The sequence below is a fragment of the Pezoporus flaviventris genome, unplaced genomic scaffold (assembly GCF_033815535.1).
Source record: "Pezoporus flaviventris isolate CSIRO_AGI_PZ_B2104156 unplaced genomic scaffold, CSIRO_AGI_Pfla_v1 ptg000057l, whole genome shotgun sequence".
In the NCBI taxonomy this organism is placed as follows: domain Eukaryota; kingdom Metazoa; phylum Chordata; class Aves; order Psittaciformes; family Psittacidae; genus Pezoporus; species Pezoporus flaviventris.
Window position 1 is genome coordinate 1,667,556 of NW_026892605.1, and position 22,847 is coordinate 1,690,402.

At 42.1% G+C, this 22,847-nt stretch overlaps 1 protein-coding gene across 2 annotated transcripts in view; it reads left to right on the top strand.

Moving 5' to 3' along the window:
* Nucleotides 1–22,847, top strand: part of ANKRD55 (ankyrin repeat domain 55) — a 45,543-nt gene that overhangs the window by 4,045 nt on the left and 18,651 nt on the right. For both annotated transcript variants that reach the window (XM_061469379.1, XM_061469378.1), the window contains exons 2-6: nucleotides 2,531–2,653; nucleotides 4,497–4,627; nucleotides 6,709–6,818; nucleotides 15,067–15,127; nucleotides 18,674–18,802. In XM_061469379.1, coding sequence (XP_061325363.1) covers nucleotides 2,531–2,653; nucleotides 4,497–4,627; nucleotides 6,709–6,818; nucleotides 15,067–15,127; nucleotides 18,674–18,802 — 554 coding nt within the window. The remainder of the gene's footprint in view (nucleotides 1–2,530; nucleotides 2,654–4,496; nucleotides 4,628–6,708; nucleotides 6,819–15,066; nucleotides 15,128–18,673; nucleotides 18,803–22,847) is intronic.

Here is a 22,847-nt window from a genome sequence, read left to right on the forward strand (position 1 = left end):
ATAGGGAACTGTGAATCTTGGATGTGGCTTCATGCCACTGTAGCTTAACAAGAGTGGAGCTCGTGATCTGTGAGCACAGGCATGGGGAAAGCTTCATTCATTCATCCATTTATTTAGTTTCGCTTCTTCTCCTCATACAGCAGGATAATTGCTCTAGAAAAAGCAGATGCAGCCCAGCACAAGCAAAGGCACAGGGTAGAAGGTGAGTTGGTTTTAGTTAGATGAGAAGGGGTAGAAGGAGTCAGGGACCCACATGCCGTTTTGTGCCCATGTCCTCATCTTCCCACCACCATGCCCTCTGGGTAAGCACATGCTCTGCTTGGGAGATGGAGAGTTTCTCTTTATGGGTGGATTGCTCCCTCCTGACTCACAGCAGGAAGATTTAACAGTATTTACAAGGCTAAACAGCAAAAAGTATGAAATTTACATGTGTAGTGCATGAAACGAGGTGAGAGTCCCTTTGATCCACTGTGTATCTCAGTATATCTAATGGTTTCTTTCCCAATGCCAGCAGCTTCTTCTCTGTACCATTCCCATATAACAAGCATCACATGCAGCTGTGAGAAGAGCTTATGCTGGTGCTTGTGGCTGGCAAGTGTACCTCCAGAGGCTGGCCAAGAGGAGCAGCACCAGTGACGAACTTCTGCCTTGTCTCCTTGCCTTCCACCCAGCCCATACTACACCCCTCTTTGAGTAAGGGACTAGCTCAGACCTGAGCTTGTTATTAACATGTCTTTGCTGAGTTTGCTGATTGTGAGAGCAGTCTGCAGATCTGGCATGATAAGGAAATCTGATTAATGGGCCCTGTGGTAAAGTCACTTCTTTTTTTGTATACTAGTCACTGATGATGACTCTTGAGAGGCAATGACTCTTAGTCTCTCCTGATCTCCCAAGCACACAGGTCAAAGCTTCTGAGCCAAATGAACAGTTGTCTCAGTGATAGACTCCCCAGTAGAATAAAAAACAAGTTAACATTTTTAATTTACAAACCATATCAAATGTGTTATTTAAAAGATAACTAGAAGAAAGAAAGGAAATCAAATTTTCTTCAGTTGAGAGGTGATAGAAAGGGAATCTGTGTGCTGGTGAAGACAAATTTAACATCAGCTCTCAAGTTTTCCCAAGCCCACAATAAGAGCTCTGGGTCTGACAGACTAACCTTTCCCAGGGCAAGGGCTGATTGTGTTTCCATGGAAGCCAAGTTTTGAAGTTGAGAGTCATTATTGCATCCTGGGGAGAAGGTCACATGTGGGGAATTGCACAGGGCTGTAAACCCCAGTGTGGAGCTCAGGTGGGTTCAGCTGTAGCAACATCTGATCACAATGTGAATTGTGTGGCTAATACTTTAAAGTTATCTTTAAAAACCTTTTATCATTCAAAACATATACATGTTCATATATATGAAAATGCAATATTTTATTATGAAAAAGACTTTATTAACTTTTCAAATTCTCTTTAAACAATCTCCCATTTTTCTGTATAGTTATGCCATCTCCAGAAGACATGACAGTAAGGATAAGCCACCACTCACTTGCTCTGTCATTCCTTTGATCAGCTCTCTAGTGTGATTTAGGCATTAGTTTTACTTTCTCCTAATTACAAGGTAGTTCAGTGGCTGGAGAAATGCTATAGTCTGTAGCTCTGGCCCTCAGCCACAGTGAAGAACACAGCTCACTGCAGCTGTTCTGATTGATTGAATAGAGATCAGAAACTCTAAAATTAAACATGAGACTGTGGCTGACCAAAAATATATAGCTAGAGCATTTTAACATCATGACAGATTTGCCCCTACACCAAAAAAATCAACTCTTTCGACTCCTGGAGTTAACAGGTTTATAATCCACTTGAAGCCAAAGGAGGTGTCAGACACAGGATGATCAGTCTCTAAGGAAGTTACAAGCAAAAAAAGATAGAATCATCACATGAATTTCTCTAGAAACAAAATTCTGAGGAGTATTTAGGAACAGGTCCTGCAAGGCATCTGCTTTAAATAATACCTCATTCTATTACTGCCAAACAAAATAAACCTCTCCTGGGTTCCAACTAATATTCCACCATTCTTTTCTGTAGGAACTGATAATACAAACCATTGCTGCCAGAAGTTCACTCTCCTGAGAACTGAATCCCCCTGGATACTGCAGGGAAAGGAAGTGAAAAGCCTGACTTCTGACTGGTGCAAGGATAACACAGAAACTGAAATCAACTGTGTCCTGATTTCATCCTATCTCATAAAAATATAACAGCGATATTATGAGCTAGTTCAGCTATTCCTTCATTGTTTCACAAGTTATGTTACGTCATAGTTAGGAGAGATGGAAACCTTCCAGAAGTTTTCTTATGTCCTCTCACTGTCGATGTCTGACAGTTTATGGAAGAAGTTATGATGAAAAACAAGTTTCAATGACTAACAAAAACCACAGGGCTGTTTAGACACACTTTGTTCCACCTCGAGTTATTCAGTCATAAATTTTCACTGTTAATCATTTGTACTTACTCTCTGCTTACTCATGGACATACTTCTCCCCTGCAGGTGATGCAGCAGAAGAGGGGGACTTGTCTCTGGTTTACCAAGCAGCAGCTAGTGGCGATGTGAGCACACTAACTGCAGTGATTCGAGAAGATCCTTCCATCCTGGAATCCTGCGACAGTGAGGGTAAATGAAGGCTGAGCTTGTTCTCATGGGATTACTTGCTTCAGCTTGCAATGAAATTTTTCCATTTTTTTATCCTGATTTTTGTGTTCAGCAAATTATATTTAGTAGCAGAATATGGGAAATTTGAGTTATTCTTTGGAACATCCACTGAAAATTCTTAGTTTGGATATTTCTTTCCCCTTTAATTGTAAGATTTTTTTTTTATATGGATACAAATACATTGTTGTGCTATAATGGGACAGTACTTTATCATGAAACTATTTTATCTTCTTTAGGGAGATGATGAGAAATTGTTGTCATTTCATATAAGGAAAGGCAAATGCTACATAGTCTGCACAATGCTAGAGTAGGGAATTTCACTCTTTTGCACTTGTGAAGTATATGTACAGATACAGTTTGAATGATTTTGTCACGTAACTGTTTAAATTACAAACTCAAAGGGTTGAGTGTACAGCGTGCAATAATTTCAATAATCTGTTTTATCTGCAAGACTGTGTTCCTTTTTGTTTGTGTTCAGGAAAATATTTAATGTTATTACAAAGTGCAGTCCATTGCTTAGGTTTTACTTGACTCTATTCCCCAATTGAATTAGAGCCGCCTCTGGACGTTTCTCCCAAAGAAGATTTTGTTTATTCAAAGTATTTTTTTACTGCAGTTTCTTTTAAAGGGTCCATATCAGCATTGTCTATTTTAATCTTTACCAGCTTTTACCAAATTACCAATTTTTCCTACACTTTAAGCCAGACATCCTATTATCTTTAAAACAGCTATTGGGTCAGTAGGAAAAATACTTTATCAAGCTAAAATGCTCCCAGTCCAGATCCTTAACAGGAGAGGTACTAGGTATGAAGGGCTGTGGGTGGAGATAGACTGATCAGCAAATGGAAGTATTTCAGCTCCAGGAGAAACTTGTTTATTTCATTGCACATACAGATGTAACTAAACACCAGTCTTGCAAGACAAATGTGTGGCTCATATCCTGCATGTATGGCAGAGTGTGCATAACCTCAGGTTGGGTAGTACACATTTGCTCAACAGTCTTACTGAATCCAGCAAGAATAATTATTCTTCAGTTGTGCCTGAAGTTTCTAGTAGATTTACAGCTTTCAAAATTCATGTTTATTCCCAGTTTATTAATTTCAAATTCTTTTGTCAGATTCTGCAGGAAAATCTCTTGATGATATTCACTAGTTAATAGAATGAAAGGAAGAGGAATCAATTGAACGATATCATAATGTTTCATTATGAAATTCGAGTATTAGGCTTGAATGTAGATTTCAGAGTATTTTCCAGGACAGAAATTGTTGCAGAATATTAAAAAAGTTCTCATGAGAACACAAAAGAAAATATTCTAGAGCCTTTAAAATAAGTTGCTGTCTACATAAAGTATCAATTCACATACATGCACCTTTGCACAGGACAGGGCTTGATTTCCTAAGTCTTTTGAATACATAGAGACAGGATGAAGCTGGGGTTTGTGAAAATTAGCCAAGCACCATCTGGCTACTAGTCACTCTGAAGAATATCAGCCTCCAAAACGGTATACAAAACCAACAGTTCATATTGGACACTTGTCAACAGAAAAACACTTTTCCCTCCAGAAGCAGAGTTAATGAGGCAAGGCTTTTGCTAATGAAGTCATGCTCTTTTTAAAACCAGTGGTCAGTAACTGGCATAGCAGTTACTTCCTGCCTACAAAAAGCTGAGTGCAACTGTTGGAACAGTTGTCAGTGAAAGGATTTGTTACTTTGCCAGTACTAACATTAGCAAATAAGAAAATATCTCTAGCTTATGGCTTTGACAAAATAAAAATTGTAAAAGAACATTTGACTTTCTTCCCCAGGTTGCACACCTTTGCTGCATGCTGTGTCAGGACGCCAGGTTGATACAGTGAAGCTTCTGTTGAAGATGGGAGCCAATATTAATACTCAAGATGCTTGTGGACGTACCAGTTTATGTCTGGCAACTTATCTGGTACCAAAGCTTGGGGGAGAAGTATGGAAAGATAGATGGAGTAAAGGGAGTAAATGTGCAGACCAAATAAGATTTCTGCTTCTACTACAGAAAGAAAACAAGTGCAAAATATTTAGTTATAGACAAGAGTGAAATTGTAAACTTTACTATAATGCAAAGCTGATGATTATTGGAAAAGGATCAGGACTCATGTCAGTGTCCTTTCTCTTTCAGGTTGTAAAATTAGTACATGGTATGGGGATCTCACTAGGTCCAGGGTCCTCTGTGTGATTTCAAGAAAGCCACTTGCTTCTGTTGCACTTGCTGTTGCACTTGCTTCTGTTGCAGTGGAAAATCCACTCTTGTTCTCAATATGCAGATTAACTTCTCCCCCCACCCACTGTCAGCATCAGATATGTATGCTCCAGAGAGAGCACTTCTATCTCAAAATCTGGTTGTCAGCAGGCCTGTTTTACTGTGCAATACATGAGCCAGAGTATTGATAGACCTTGGATGGCAAGGTTAAGAATTTGAGTTCAAGGTGGTGCAGGCACCAGTGCAGACACTAAGATCATAAGCAATCCAGCCCCTGAGTCAACCCACATGCAAGTGACAACGGGGCAGCCATCCCATTCTGAAGCTCGGGAAGGGAGATGTGGTGATCTCTGAAGTACACAAGGATGATTCTCTTGTCTTTAGTCTTCTACTCCTTGCTGGAGGTAATTCAGAAGTCAGAGAAAGGATGGGAACCAAGTTAGTTGGGCAAAGGGCTGCCATTATTAGTTGGACAGAAAGGAGGAAGGAATGTTCACCTATGGTGCATAGTATGAGTTACGACTGGATGACAGCCAGTTCATTTAAACAGATACCGTGGCAGCCTAATTAAACTACTTCCCTTGCTATGGAAACATCTAGTTTCTTCCTGCAAGTTCAGGGCAAAAACAATGCTTCTGCTCAGCTATGCAATATTAGGCCAGAAAATAAGTGTAGAAAATTGCAAAACAGGCAGTCGCATTCAGTGCAAGGAGGATGCCCCACTTTCTTGAGAATAAACATTTCTTCTGCCAGATATTTTTTAAAAATCCCATAATTAGTGTCATGCTCCTTTTTTCCTTCCTCTTTTCCCAGAGGGGAAAAAATATTCTTTGGGAAAAAGAAAAAAAAGAAAAAGAAGGAATGACTGGAAAAGATTTAAACCACCCAGGCTTTGAAGTTTCCATTTCTGTTTCTGTGATGGATATAATCAGAGGTCTAGAGAGCATTTGGCTGTGATGTCTGTGCAGGGAACTGAATTCAGCAAAGCTCCACAGTCACAATCACATGCAGAATTTGGTGTCCTTGTACTTCCACCAGCAGCTACAACAGGGCTGCTATGGTTCCATTATTCTACACCTCCTCCCTATAAATGCTGGTAATGCCAATCCGACATAGCTCATACAGGAGGGAATGGTCTTTATCGATTGCCTGCAGAGGATTGAAGAAAACAAACTCATGCTTGATTTCCCTGGGATTTAAGTATACACTGAAAGATTTATGCCGTTGCAACCAGGTTGTTTACTTGCTTTTTTGCTGAGTTGATCAATAGAAGGTTTTAGGCCGAGCACTGATTAATCCCATCTGTTTTGGTGTTGTTTTCAGTCTAACATTGTCACTAGTTCAAACTTCTGCAACAGTGTTTGTAAGACCACACTCTAAGGCTTTTTACTATTGATTTGCCATCCCTGCTAAAATCTCATCAAGGAAATAAGATTAAGTACTCATGTTTCTGGTTTAATCTAGCATAATTAAATCCACATGCAGGAATATGTGTAGCATTTCCTAGTGATCCTGCAATTAGCAGGTTTTTAACCATTGTTTACTAGGTCAGTATTTGCCACAGCTGCAGAAAAACCAAAATGCAGTGTAAAGAAAACACTTTATCACAGAAATGAATGGCTGAGCTAGCGTGAGATTTGTACTCCAAAGGGAAACTGCTCTGAGTGCTGAAACCAGTTCCTCTGCTGCCAGAAACAGCTACACTAACACCCGGATGCCAGAAGCACCAAAGATCTGTCCTGATGCATTTCACCTTCCTCTTTGACATGCTGTGATTTCTTTTTTAGGGCTGGCTGGAAGGCTGTATCAGCCTGATCAGAAATGGTGCTAAGCAGAACATACCTGACAAAAATGGGAGGTTGCCACTGCATGCTGCTACTGCAGAGCCTGATGTGAGGTATGTCCCAGGCTCCAACAACATTTGCTGGTAGAATTTCAACAGGTAGTCACCAGCACAAGCTACCCAGCCTAAAGGGGAGGCCCACTCAGGAAGATTAGCTGTTACACTTGTGACTTGCTCCTTCTTTTAGGGGCTAGTATGAAGGGGGCAGAGAAGGAAAAGCACTGTACACGACTTGTGTAGCAGAGATATATGGTCAAGGTGAGGAGCCTGGTTTAAGATCACAGTAGCGGGAGGGGGAAAAAAAAGTATAACAGAGGTTGCAACCCTGGGTTTCCCTTCTGCCATCTCCCCACAAGAAATACTACAAGATATTACTCCTTCTCTGGACTTCTCTGAGTAGCATGGCAAATGTGAGGAATGTTCTCTACAAGATAACCTCTGTGAGAACCCCAACTGTAAAGGGGGTGCTAGGTTTGGTGGACTGGCTCATTTTAAGCTACTTCTGCTGAACATGGAATAACAACCATAGAGTGTCTTCACAAGAAGTCTTAGGAACTTCTTTGTCTCATTCCAGCTTCTGATAATAGGAAGGTCAAAAAAAAGAAAATTGATTTGTACATTTGAATAAATTCACTTAGAAAAAAGCTTTCACAAGTAGAACATGTCTGGAGCTATAAGATGACATTAGAGAGAGGTATAACGTTCAGTATATACCTCAATTTCATGTGACGTAATCAATAAGACTACAGTTTTGCTGCTGTCACCACATCAGACCAGCTCAGACATCCACTGATCTTGCTCTCTAGCCTTTTTCTAACAGCTTTATCAATTTTTCACATTATCATTACTTTTCATGCATCACTTGGAGAGAACAGCAAAAGTACAGGTCACTATCATTAAACCAAGCCTACACAGACAAAAGACAATGTTTGTAAAATACTGTACAGGCTGCTATTTGAAAAGGAACAATAAATTACAGTAATTTAACAATAATTTAACAGCAGCACACAGGGTTCCCTGAATGATTTTCTCATTCTCCATAGGTACAGGCAGACCTTTACTCTGCACAGGAATTTCATAGAACCATTGAATAGTTAGGGTTGGAAAGGACCTTAAGATCATCTAGTTCCAACTCCCCTGCCATGGGCAGGGACACCTCACATTAAACCTATCACCCAAGACTTTGTCCAACCTGGTCTTGAACACTGCCAGGGATGGAGCATTCACAACCTCCCTGGGCAACCCATTCCAGTGCCTCACCACCCTAACAGAAAAGAATTTCCTCCTTACATCCAATCTAAACTTCCCCTGTTTAAGTTTTAACCCGTTACCCCTTGTACTATCACTACAGTCCCTAATGAAGAGTCCCTCTCCAGCATCCCTACAGGCCCCCTTCAGATATTGGAAGGCTGCTATGAGGTCTCCACGCAGCCTTCTCTTCTCCAGGCTGAACAACCCCAACTTCCTCAGCCTGTCTTCATACGGGAGGTGCTCCAGTCCCCTGTTCATCCTCTTGGCCCTTCTCTGGACGTGTTCCAACAGTTCCATGTCATTTTTATGTTGAGGACACCAGAACTGCACACAATACTCCAGGTGAGGTCTCACGAGAGCAGAGTAGAGGGGCAGGATCACCTCCTTCGACCTGCTGGTCACGCTCTTTTTGATGCAGCCGAGGATATGGTTGGCTTTCTGGGCTGCGAGCGCACACTGCCACCTCATGTTCATTTCCTCATCAACCAGCACCCCCAAGTCCTTCTCTGCAGGGCTGCTCTGAATCTCTTCTCTGCCCAACCTGTAGCTGTGCCTGGGATTGCTCCGACCCAGGTGTAGGACCTTGCACTTGCCATGGTTAAACTTCATGAGGTTGGCATCAGTCCACCTCACAAGTGTGTCAAGGTCCCTCTGGATGGCATTCCTTCCCTCCAGCATATCAACCGAAACAGACACCTTCGTGTCATGGGCAAACTTGCTGAGGGCGCACTCAATCTCACTGTCCATGTCAGCGGTGAAGGTATTAAACAAGACCGGTCCCAACACCGATCCCTCAGGGACACCACTCGTTACTGGTCTCCAGCCGGACATTGAGCCATTGACCACAACTCTTTGAGTGCGGCCATCCAGCCAGTTCTTTATCCACTGAGTGGTCCATCCATCAAATTGATGTCGCTCCAATTTAGAGACAAGGATGTCATGTGGGACAGTGTCGAACACTTTGCATAAGTCCAGGTGGATGACATCAACTGCTCTACCCCTGTCCATCAGTTCCGTAGCCCCATCACAGAAGGCCATCAAATTGGTCAGGCAGGATTTCCCCTTAGTTGAAGCCATGCTGGCTGTCACCAAGCACCTTGTTGATTTTCATGTGCCTTAGCATGCCTTCCAGGAGAATCTGCTCCAAGATTTTGCCAGGCACAGAGGTGAGACTGACTGGTCTGTAATTCCACGGGTCATCCATTTTCCCCTTTTTGAAATTGGGGGTTATATTTCCCTTTTTCCAGTTGTTGGGAACTTCACCTGACTGCCATGATTTCTCAAATATGACGGCCAGTAGCTTAGCAACTTCATTCGCCAGCTCCTTCAGGACTCGCAGATGGATTTCATCAGGTCCCACAGACTTGTGCACATTCAGATTTTTAAGATGGTCTCGAACCAGTTCCTCTCCTACAGTGGGCACAAGGTCTTCATTCTCACAGTCCCTGCCTCCACCTTCCAAGACTTGGGTGGTGTGGTCAGAGCCTTTGCCAATGAAGACCGAGGCAAAGAAGTCATTCAGAACCTCAGCCTTCTCCAAATCCTGTGTAGCCAGTTCTCCCGAGAGCTTCCTGAGGGGGCCTATTTTCTCCCTAGTCTGTTTTTTATTTGCTACATACCTCTAGAATCCCTTCCTGTTATCCTCAATATCCCTAGCCAAGTTTCATTCTAACGGGGCCTTAGCTTTCCTAACCTGCTCCCTGGCTTTCCGGACAACATCCCTGTACTCTCCCCAGGCTGCCTGTCCTCACTTTCACTTTTTGTAAACCTCTTTTTTCATTTGAATTTTCCTCAGCAGCTCCTTATCCACCCAAGGAGGTCTCCTGGCCCTCCTGCTGCACTTCCTTCTTGTTGGGATGCAACACTCCTGAGCTTGTAGCAGGTGATCCTTGAATGTCAACCAAGAGTCTTGGGCCCCCCTACCCTCTAGGGCTATATCCCATGGAACCTTACTAAGCAGGTTCCTGAAGAGGCCAGAGTCTGCTCTTTTGAAGTCCAGGGCAGTGAGCTTGCTGCATGCTCTTCTCACTGTCCTAAGGATCTCAGATTCGACCATCTTGTGATCGCTGTATCCAAGGCTGCCCTGGAGCATCATATTTCCAAGGAGCCCTTCCCTGTTGGTGAGCACGAGGTCAAGCATGGCACCTCTCCTTGTCGGCTCCTCTGTTACTTGTAGAAGGAAGTTGTCTTCCACACAATCGAGGAACCTCCTGGATTGCTTGTGCCGGGCCATACCGTCCTTCCAACAGATGTCAGGGTGGTTGAAGTCACCCATGAGAACAAGGGCCTGCGAACGTGAGGCTTTTCCTTTCTGTCTATAGAGTGCTTCATCCACAGGTTCTCCTTGATCAGGCGGTCTGTAACAGATCCCCACAGTAATGTCTCCCATAGCTATTTTCCCTTTAACCCTGACCCACAAACTCTCTGTTAACTGCTCACCTGTCCCCAGACAGTTCCATATTCTCCAGCCTATCCCTAACATAAATAGCAACTCCCCCTCCCCGCCTTCCGGGCCTGTCTTTTCTAAAGAGCCTGTAACCTTCCATTCCAACACTCCAGTCATAGGAGCCATCCCACCATGTTTCTGTGATGCCTATTATATCATACCCCCGTAAACGTGCACACATCTCTAATTCCTCTTGTTTGCTCCCCATGCTACGGGAGTTTGTATAGAGGCATCTGAGCAGAGCTCCAAATGAAGCCAGCTCATTGGCTGGAGCAGCTGGAATGAGAAAATGAACATGAACAGGCACTGTGCGCTTGTAGTCCAGAAAGCCAACCATATCCTGGGCTGCATCCAAAGAAGCGTGACCAGCAGGTTGAAGGAGGTGGTCCTGCCCCTTTACTCTGCTCTCGTGAGACCTCACCTGGAGTATTGTGTGCAGTTCTGGTGTCCTCAACTTAAAAAGGACATGGAACTGTTGGAACAAGTCTAGAGAAGGGCCACGAGGATGAACAGGGGACTGGAGCACCTCCCGTATGAAGACAGGCTGAGGAAGTTGGGGCTGTTCAGCCTGGAGAAGAGAAGGTAGTGATAGGACAAGGGGTAACGGGTTGAAACTTAAACAGGGGAAGTTTAGATTGGATGTAAGGAGGAAATTCTTTCCTGTTAGGGTGGTGAGGCACTGGAATAGGCTGCCCAGGGAGGTTGTGAACGCTCTATCCCTGGCAGCGTTCAAGACCAGGTTGGACGAAGCCTTGGGGGGTATGGTTTAGTGTGAGGTGTCCCTGCCCATGGCAGGGGGGTTGGAACTAGATGATCTTAAGGTCCTTTCCAATCCTAACTATTCTATGATTCTATGTTTCTATATCTACATTGCTCCAAGCATTTATTATAGGTTCTGGCAACTGACTGGGCGTGTTGGGATGGAATGATGCCCCCCTCCCCCAGCACATCTAGTTTAAAGCCTCCTTGACCAGCCTGGCAAGCCTCCTACCAAAACTGCTCTTTCCCTTCTTTATCAGACCAGCTCCACCAGCCCCCACTAGAACTGGCCTACAAACTTGGGTCCCGCGTTCAAGACACCCACATCCCTGACTATGACACCACTCTTTTAACCAGTTATTAACCTGGCCAATCCTCCTAGCTTTTTTTAGGTCCTCCCCTGTATCCTGGAGAATTGACAAAAAGACCACCTGAGCTCCAGAGCCCCTAACCACCTCCCCCAGGGCTCTGTAGTCCTTCTTTATGTTCCCCAGGCTACTACTATCTATGTCCCTAGCACCCACATGTATCACCTGGAGTGGGTAATAGTCCGTGGGACTTACTAGAGCAGGCAGCCTCTCTGCCACATCCCTGATCCGTGCCCCCGGTAGGCAACACACCTCCCTTGAGACGGGGTCTGGCCGGCAGACAAGTGCTTCTGTCCCTTTCAGTGTAGAGTCCCCTACTACATAACGACCCGCTGCTTTTTCCTGGCAGCACCAGCAGAGATCTTTACCAGGGCATCAGCCTGGCTGTTTCTGGCTCGAGTGCGTTTCCTCATTAGCCCCCTGCAGGACAGCAAAGCAGTTCTGCGTGGAGACAGGGGATTTAGGGGGAAGCCCCTTGCTTTTAATTGTCCTTTTCCTCCTTTTTTTTTTGTTGTTTTTTTGTTTGTTTGTTTTTCGTTGTTTTTTTTTGTCACTAATTCCCAGCTTCCCAAGTTAACGGCCTCCTTCTTTCCTTCATGAGGTAGAGGTGAAGCTCGAGGCCCCTGCACAGTTTGGGCCAGGAGCAAGCATTCCTGCTTCCTCTCAGCTTCCCTGACGTCTCGCAGTCTATTAACATCATCCTGCAGCTCAGCCCCTGCTGCAGCAGCACCTCCACCAGGGAGCACCGAGTGCAGCCCTGCCCATTGCGCACCCTCCCCTCACCAGACCAGTGCAGGCACTCTCTACACCCCGAGCTCTGCACTGCAGCCTCCCCTCTCACCGGCTCTGTCTGGGTGCCTACGCCGGCCACCGCCGGGGCAGCCAGAGCAGAGCTCCCGGACCGGGCCCTGCTCACACGCCGAGTGCTCACCATCCCGCTCTCCTGCCCGCGCAAACCGCCTCGACCCGCTCTGTTCGCCGCGCTCCCTGGGGCAGGTTTTTACCCAGTCAGGGCTGGTGCCGCTGCTCCTGCCTCCTCCCCCTGTGAGTCCCTGCTCGCTCTGTCAGCTGAGCTGCCGGCTCCTGGGCAGGTCCCGTCGAGGACTTGAGGCTCCCGCGGTGGCTCTTGGCGCTCTGAGCTGAGGCTCCTGGACGCTGATCTCCGCCCCAGCTCCGGTGTTGAAGGAGTCCTCTCTCGAGCTACTCACCTCAGCAACTGACCAATTATCAACTCACCTTACCAACTGACCAATTTACCAGTTCTGTGATTCCGTTTCCTGTGTCTTCTCACTGAGCTTGCACCAGGCCCAGAAGACTTGCCTGGAGCACTGAGGGGAGAGGCTTTTCCACCACAGTCATTGTCACTCTCTGAAACCAAAGGTGTTTTCAAAGGGTATATGCAGTGGCCAGCTATGAAATGCTTTTTCAGCCGAGTCTGAAAGCTTGATCAGCCATTTTATGTATTGTTTTGGTAATTGACTTACCTGCTTCAGCATGTTCTGCAGAGCCTAAGAGGAAAGGTAAACAGAGAATCCATTCCTGGTCTATGCCTTTTAGAGCAGGTATCACAGAAATTTCAGCTGCATGGTGGAATATCTACATATTGTAGTGGTAGCACTTCTGTTCCCATAATCTCTAAGGATATAAGTGACCCAAAGTTTGCTGTTGACAGAGATTTTACCCTAAAAGAATGAGATTTCCTTCACATCACTAGTTTTATTGATGATATCTGGGGTTAAACAGAACCATGCATCAGATTATAAAACTGTGTGATAAATGGGTTTTACCAGCATATTATGGTTATCCAAATTCTTTGCTGCTCACTAATTCTTTTTTACCAAGACCTGTATTTCTGAGACTCTGAGTCATTGTGCCAAATGACCACAAAATGTCTCTTCCATTTTATAAATTTTTACCAAGCTAATCGCAGCAATTCTAAAACACCATCCTTTTCAGAGTTCCTATAGTTTGGTTCCATTATGCCATCAGCTGTATGATTCAGAAAAGGATGTGTAACACCTCTTTTCTACAAGTATTTGTATCCATATACAAATGGATTTGAAGTCCTAGCAAAGCACTGACGTCTGACCAGTCTTCACCCTTTAGGAATATTCTTATTAGGAAAATATTCAATTTGGATTTCTGGCACCTGAAGATGTGGTTACCAATCACTAAGACTTTCACCTGCAGAATTGCTCAAATCACCCCTAAGCAACTGCAAATGTCTTTATTTTGAACAAATTAAATTATCTAGTTGTCCTTACTGGGGAGAAAATAAGCATGCTTGACTTGATCTGATCCACACACTTGAGGAAGTTCCATACAGAAAACATACTGGAAGATGTTGAAAATTGTCCTGATGAAAAGCAGTACAAGATTTTTTTTCTACCTCCTATGCACGTTAATGATGCATGATTGTACACATTTATCTGTGCATTGTCTGTACATCTATCAGAGTTTCATTCTTGACACTTCATCATCTTTTGGGTTCCTTGCAAATCAGTATGTCTTTAAACACGCTCATATTTTGAAGGTTTCTAGCACATTTACACCTTCAGATGAGACACTGATTTGCAGTACGATCTTACCTAGGAATCCACTAAGGATCTATCTTCCCATTTGCCAGAATCATAAGAACTGTACATCCATGTTAGGATCTATGCTATTTGGTTTTGTTATAGCCTGTGACAGGATGGTCCTTTACCAAGATCCAAACACTTAGCATCCTACTATAAAACAAAACCACCTTCACCAAACCTATTTTAGAACACCTTCATAGGGATGAAAGGAAAAGAAAAACAAAATCCATGCAGTGTTAAAAGTATTATTGCACTTGGATAATATTTCATGAATCTATTTTATTGTAACTGTTCCCTCCACCAGAGAGGAGTGTTTGTGGTCTATTATTCTATAAAATGTGAATCAATTCACTGCTATATTTTATATCATAACAATGTCCTATCCCAGCAGACAAACTGCAAGTCCTTGTAAAATACTGTTGGTTTGTGTGTGTAAATATATAGTATGCATGTACACACACACAAACTTGTACACAGCATCACATTAGTCCAAGAGTTAAAGAGAGTGAAAAATCCTCTTAGAAACTGGTCATTAGCATTTCTCTTTGTTAAAAACTTCATTAAATAGTATGACAATGAATTGCTAAGCTACCAAAAATTGCACACATGTATAGTGTTACACACTTTGATTCCAGTCTGGCAATCAGCACAAGAATTCTTCCTAGGGGATCTGCTTTTAATTCCCAGCATTAAACTTCTGTTGTTACAGTAAGCCATAAAGTCCTATTGTCTTTTCTAATATGACAAAGCACAGACTTGTCATAGGTCAGACATTCTGACCTATGCCTATCACTAATACTGATTTTTCTTGAAATTGCATGTTTCGTTTCTCAAAAAAATGTCATTTTTTCAGGTTTAGTCAGGACAACAGCACACTGATTATGTCATTGCTTCCACAGGCTTCTGAACGTGCTTCTGCAGAAGTCAAATCTTCATGAAATCAATCATCAGGACAATGAGGTGAGTGAGTTTTGTGCTAAAAGTCACAGTCTCAGGCTCTGGGGGCATACAATTCATGCTGCTCAGAAAAAGTCCACTGTAGGATCAATTTTACAATGAACTTGTGCACTAGACAAAAATTTCTAGAATGCTTTTGCTGAACTCTGGAAAGCATTATGTCATTTTTCTTACTATACGTGATTCACCATTAGGTTAATATACCTTCTCTGTACACTGCCAACTATGAAGTATATTGAATCAGTCTCTTAACTCAACTTGCCAAGATGTCAATAGCTTTTGATTTTTCTGAAGTTAGACACTGGACTAAACTGTCAGCTTTACCAGTCATCCTCATTAAACTACTGTTATTAGAAAAAATATTGGCAAGCTAACATTACACAGAACAGTCATGGAGACAAAAAAATTATACTGTCTTCTGGTCCTTAAAGAACTGTGTCCTCTATATATATATATATATATATATATATATATACAGTATTCATAGATGAGTGTTATATATATATATATATATATATATATATATATATATATATACAGTATTCATAGATGAGTGTTAACTTCCCAAATGTTCTCTTCTCCTAATAGAGAAGCCAAAACAAGAGAGAGAGCCTGGATGTCTTTTCATATGTTTCTCTTCACTCTAACAATTGCTCGAGAATGTACCTCTTCTCCACTGTGCCAGAGCTGCCACAGAGTTGTTAATTGATCCCCTTCCTATGAACCTTCCTTATCCAGTGGACGGTTTGGTGACACTGCTCACAACCTAAACCAGATGTATGCTTTGTCTTGGTATAGAATTTTGTTGCTAATGAATTGCATGGAACTGTGGATCATGATTTCAAGCTGTAATCTTTTGCTGTAATGCACGGCTACATGCAGTCTGGAACTTTTAGTCCATCTCACTGGCATTTGGCACTGAGAAGATACTAGTTCAAGTGTGAGTACTAAGCCCTGAACAGTCGTGTTTTCTGGAAATATGGATCCTCACAAATGATTTCAGCTAACAGAACTGTTCTTTTGGCATAAAACAGTTCAGTTTTCCCATCTTACACTTGAGAAAAACACCCCAATAAATGCATGAATGCATAAACAATAAGAAATACATCTGGAGGTTTCATACTTTCCACAACGGCAGCTTTCTGTGGGTTTACTTATGAGGCCTGTGAGATAATGTGAAGAAACATCCCCTGAATAAGCCTCAAATCTGGGCAAAACAAGTGTCACACTTTATTTCCCACAGCCATTTCTTGGGTTTTCTCCTTTTATGTCCACTATTATTTACAAATGTTTGTTTGGCTGTCTCACCTTTAATATAATCTGCTAGATCTTCAGCTTTGACAGTTCTGATATCACTCTCATGCTTCCTCTCACCAACAGTAACCTATCTACAGATGCCAGTCAAGGGTGGTATCACCATGCATAGATGGATGGGTGCAGGCTAGACAGCCATTGCCCACTGCACAGGCCCACACATGTGAACTGCTGCTACAAACAGCTCAATGCTCTTTGCCCAGATGGCTGCTCCAAAAGGACACATGGAATGTACAAATTATTAGAAAAGAAATAGAGAACAAACCAGGAAACAGCATTATGCTTGAATGTCAGCTGGAGGAGTGATCTGAAAAAGAATATAGGAGAATAAAAATCAACAGAAAAAGACTAGAAAGATGGCAGTAGTTGTAGATTAGCTTCCTTTCATGGGCAGGCTAACAACTAGAACAAATGAACAAAACCAGGATTTTCACCTTGGCAGCTATGCCAGAGGAATTATATAAATCCATGGCATAATAAACTTCATGGACAAGTTTGAAAGGTAATAATTATTAACTGTTTTTTTACATCTAAATTGATGGGGACACCTACAGAAATTATCCAGCAGCAGTTTTAAAAAAAAAATAAAAATAATTACATTTTACTCTTTGCATCATTAGCTTGTGGAGGTCTGGATTTCATAGGAAGTCTTCAGTCTGATTACCAAATTTTAGGTGACTGTATGTCAAGCCTTGTTTCCTATAATTTCTCCATAAGCATCTGCTACTGACCTCTCTGAGCTGTGTTCCTGGACTAGAGAGAACTTTGATCCCCACCCACAGTTCTCACACTCCTATGTTACAGCTGACTGCTGGTTACCACAGTAGAAACAGAGAGAAAGTTGATTTTTCAAGGATATTTTGTCCGTGTCAATAGACTGAGAGGGGATGACAGAAATCTGGCTTGCTACACTGTCGCTTCTTCTCTTTCACTGATTTTTCCTGCTGTCCTAGACTAGGGGTAAGGACCTGTTTCCTAGATGAAAATAACTTCAGTGAAGCCTCACTTCACAGCACTCAGATACTGAGTGTCCATCAACAGTAATAAGTCTCTTCTGTCAAAACCTCGGTCCACTGATGTCAGTGGCAGATCTCCCATTAATTTCAGTTAGGGTAGGATTTTACCCACATTTTTGGTTTTACAAAAGCTACCCCCCACACTGAAGCCCTAACTAAAACCAAAACTGCTCTTATTCAACTGCTCTATTTTGTCATCGCCTATACTTAAGACATCAGGAGACTTGAAAAGTCCTCTAGAATACCTAATGAGTGAGAGATATTACTGTTAGGGCATTCAAGCTTTTAGTTAGAAAATCACTTCTAAGAACTTCCAGTATTAATGCACAGATAAACTGTTTGCGCCAACATCTTATAGCTTCTACATTGTTGCCAGTTGGCTTTATGGGGTCCTATGTCAAGTTTTAATTTAATGTTCCACTCCACATTTTCTGCTTTTTATAATTTTTGAAACCAGACAAGACCCTTGAAATGCATTTTCCCTGATAAGAGATAGTAAAGAACTATCCTGTCCAAAGTACTATGCTACCACACCAGAACAGTAGCAGTTTTTAGGAAACACATTTAAAAAGTAACTGTATACAAAGAATCTTTAATATTATGGATGTAATGTGTAACAGTGGTGATGACAGTGGAAATACATGCCATGAATTCTCTGATCTACCAAGACTGACTGAACACAGCTAGGATGGGATGTAAATGCAGGTCAATAGCTGCTTTGTTTTCTCCCCAAACAACAAAAATAACAAGTTTATAATGTGACTTTTTTATTGACATTTTTTAGTGCCAGCTAGAATACTAGCTTATAATATTTATTTTGGATCCAAGATAAGACCTAAACAAAACACCATACTGCGTCATGTCAAACACCAGTCTAAAATGGGCTTTTCTGACAGGATACAAACTGAGTAGTAAGGCAGTACCCCCCTCCCCCCCTTCTGTCATGGTCCTGACTACCCATTATTTAGAATAGGCTGCAGTCATGTACAAAAAGCACATTCGCATTTGTATCCATGTACAACTTCAAAAAGCTTGATTCCTCCTTGTGACTCCACTGATTCAGAAGCTGTTACTAATTATTCCAAATCAAGAGCAAGATGGAAGAGTCTATCAGTCCCAAACAGTTTCAGAACTGTCTAGCTTATCTAGAGACTTGAGAAGAGACTTGACGGTCCTATTGAGTGACAATAATTTCCTCTTTTGGGTTTGTGGCTTTCAGGGAATGACTTCACTCCACTGGGCTGCTTTCCACAACAGGCCCCAGCACGCCCAGACTCTGCTGCACAGGGGAGCAGACCTCACTCTGGTGGACAAAGACCTCAAAACAGCTCTGCACTGGGCAGTACAGGTGAGCCATGGCCATGGTTTCACCAGGCAGTTGCTTGAGCTGAGCTGGCTATTGGGTGTCTGAAATACTTCAAAAGCAATTATTTTGGCTGTGAAGTTGGGAAAAGTGATGAGAGGAATGCCTACTAAAACCCCAGCATTTTGCCAGTGGGCACAGATCAAGGTTCTAACACCTTTGTTGGAGAGTAAGGCATACTTAAAATAGGCTCGGCTCTGTTGCCCTGAACAAAGTTATCATTTATCTCAATGAGAGCACATGTATGCCTCATGTTGAACTCATGCTTAAATTTTTTCACCAAATCAGGGTTGCAGAAATCAGCAGCTCAAATGCTGTTGCCAAAGGCCTTTAGGAATAAAATAATGGAAATACAAGTTAAAATGTATTTTAACAGCTGTAGTTGCAGAATAATTAGCTGAAGGGTTGAGGCCCTGCTTCTCTGGAGATTAAGGCAGACAAGGAAGCAAACACATTTCCTGTTGAACTGTATGTTCCTATCTTCTATGAAAAAAAAAAAAAGTCAAATTGCTAAAAATTACTCAGGCAGTAATTAGAAAAAAAACCACACAGGTTTAATGTGGCATTAAATACCACATTAATGTGGCAATTGGTAGTAAGGGGTATAAAATATAGCCAAATTTACTAAGTTATTCTCAAACTTTACTGCAGAAAACTTCCCAGATGAAATTATATAAATATGTTTTTACTTGCTCACTTGCCATAGCAAGTTCTGGTATCAGTGTTCAAAACACCTGCACAACAGATAACCAGAAATAGAACTTGCATAAAAATCCAGTAACATTTGCCTACAATGACTAAATATTTGCATCCTTACCTTTTGGTCTAAGTTCACTTGTCTTAAAAAATGTGTCAACAAAGAAGTTTAAAAGCTCTGAACTGCCACATGTTATATTTGTAAATGAGCAAGGACACCTAGAACAAATAATCTGTTTCCTTCGACCATGACCTCACACAGATGGTTCTTGTACAATAGGCTCGACTTTTGTTTTTCTTAAGCAGGGGTATATTTTGGCCTCTGCAACTGGTATTGTTTCAACATTAGTTTTGTTATTCTTTGACCCCAATCAGTCTGAAACTCAACTACATCCCCTGTTATTTTGCCTTGGGAGACTAAACGTATCTACTCTAAAACCTGTTCTTCATTTTGACTAGGCATATTCCAGTGCAGGCTGCTTCCAGTGGGAAATCTCTGAAACTCATGCAAGCTCCTACAGGCTATGCAGTGGTCTGGATCAGAGTTCTGGGAATAAGCTTTCTCTCAGACAGAAAGACAATAGGGAATCACCTTCATATCATGACCTTCAGAGTTCCTCTCATACCTTAATCTCTCCCTGATTCTGTATTTTGTAAACCTCATTAATGTAATTGCAGGATTAACTCCCACTTCCACTTTTCTGTCACAAATATGCAGAATAACTCTTGAGAAAGGGGGAAATTAAAACCTCACAAAACCCACTTGGACTAAGATGGAGGCACATCACAATTCCCTTTTCTTTCTCCCTGTAAGTTACTCCCAGAAATCAGAGGAAATAACATCCTTCTTGACAGATTTCTGCTATGAAGCCTTATAAATTGCTTCTTCCATCCACATACTTCTGCATATTCTAGGCCCAGAAGGGGTAGTTGAAATACCAGAGCATGGAACAGGTCTGTTACCATTTCTCCTACTTAGGCTTGGCCAAGAAAAATTATTTTCAGCCGGTGCTCTCTGCTGCCCTGTTAGACCCAGAAGAAAGAGACACCATGGACAGGCATGACTTTCTCTTCTATGATAGAGAGCAGAACAACAGCTCTGCTAGGTGGGATTATTGTTTTGTCTAATTGTCTCCTCTGTGGCTGCTGGAAAGGGGGGATTTTTGCTTTAAGTATTGTATTAATATCTTCAGGGCACAAGAGACTCACATTGCTCAGGCAGTACCAGCTGCAGGAGCTTTTTTCGGCTGAATAGGGCTCTGCATTAAATTTCATTTTTAAAAATACATCAAGGGGGAGACCAGGCACTGAAACTTGTTGCAGGAAAGAGGCAGTTTGTGCACACTGGGCTGAAACACAGACCAGGACCACATAAAATCCCCTGGCTGCCATTCAAAACCAGATTCTCAGGCATGTTTCCTGTGAAATAGTTGTTCCACAATGGCTGTTTCAAAGACCATATGTTTGGTACTTGGTCTTCCATCAGACAAATGGCAGCTGTGGAGGCCCAACCATGTAAGTAGACAGACCTTGCCCGCACCAAAGTCTGCTCTATTGAAAAGCTGAAACGTCCTGCCACTCAAGTTCGCATCTTCAGTGCAAATGTGTTATAGCGGTGTCAAAGACACAGATCATTCTGTTTTGGAGTGAGAATATCTCATGTCACACTTTTTACACATATTTTTATCATCTGGTGCGGATAGGACTATATTGGAAGTATTTCAGGAGACATTTCTCTCATTTCAACCAGCAATAATTTCTGTAATGAAAAGGAAACGCACCTCTGTGACAAAAAAAAAAAAAAAGTTCACTGATACTGCAACGAAATTTAAAGCCATTCTAGCAGATCTAGATAATGGTGTAATTGAAATCCTAGTAGAATATAGTACATACTATATGGTACACACTGTCATACATACTACTGTATCATAATAAAATTAGTAGTACCTTGGAAATAGCTTGAGAAGTTTGGGCATCTTTCTGCATTGCCTTGCCAGTTGTAATAATTTTTACCAGAAATTTCTTTGTCTCTTTTTTAAAATTCTGTTTTCCAAAGTCATATGATTAAGGAAAAATATCAGCTTTCATTTAAAGAATAAACAAAAAGTCCATTAAAGAGTTCTTCTCAAGTGAAGAAATGCAAACTCTTAGGGATAAAAAAAAAGGCAACTAAAATGAAGGTATTAAAAATAATATTCCGCCATGCAAAACTGCGCTGATGATTTTTTATAGGTTGATTTGGAGTGCAAAGTTTTAAAAAAATTACAAGCCTGCGTGTTTGCTCCACAACAGTGCAATTATTTCAGCACCCTGTTTCCTAAGAGGAAAGCAAAATACTTGTATATCTTAAACACATCGTAAAAGAAAAGTGTAGGCAATTATCCATTTGTGTTTGGCTGAGCAAGCGTGGCAGCCTCTGTAATGATTTGGGAGGTGAAAGCACACTTAAATGTCAGGATCTCTAGGAACAAACCTCTTCATTGACGCTGGGCACCTCAAGGACACAGCTGGCCACACAGCCAGGGCAGAGGAAGGGGACAGGGAAGGCAGCAATGCCTCAGGACTGGGGTCTTCCTTGAGGGATCTGTGTGCTTTCTGCCCAGCACCCTGTTTTTTTTTTTGAGGGCTGCCTACTGTTGAAGGATTCAGAGAGACTTCCAAAAACCTCCTTAAATTTAGTGGGTGTTTGTCCATGTGACATGTTTGTTGTTCAGTTGGGCCAGAAAAAGTGTATTTGCTAGGCACTGTTCACAGTCTGGTTGGTTTCAGGCAGATTTCTTTCTCTGCAAAACTGTACTTGTTTTCTCCTTGTTTCATGAAGTTTTCTCGAAATAACTGAAAGAAATAGTAGTGATTTCTTTATTTATGTCACTAAGCTTTAAAGACAATTTTGACTGTTAGCAAACAAATGAAAAATAGGTTCTATGTGCATTTGTCAAGCATACCCTTAAGAAATCCCTTTGTTGTATAAATATTGTCATTCCAGCAAAGGTACAGCTGTCACTCTTTGCATAGCAGCAAGATTCTATACAGAGTGAGCTGTCAAGTTGCAAAACAAGGAAGAAGAGAGTTTGCAAATAGCTTTGAGTAAGAAATAAAACTGCTCCAGTACCATCAGAAGCTTCTTCCAAAAAGTGCAGTAAACATTTGTGACAATGTCAGCTATAAAAATTGAATGTGATTTAGCCTTGAGTCTGGCATCAAGGCTAACTATTGATACACGGATTGACTCCACAACTCGTTAGAGTTGTAAAGTAGGTATGCTTTATTCAGCGCTGAGGCGCGTGGGGGTTGCTCCTCCAAAAGCATGCGCACCCCCCTTTGACACATATAA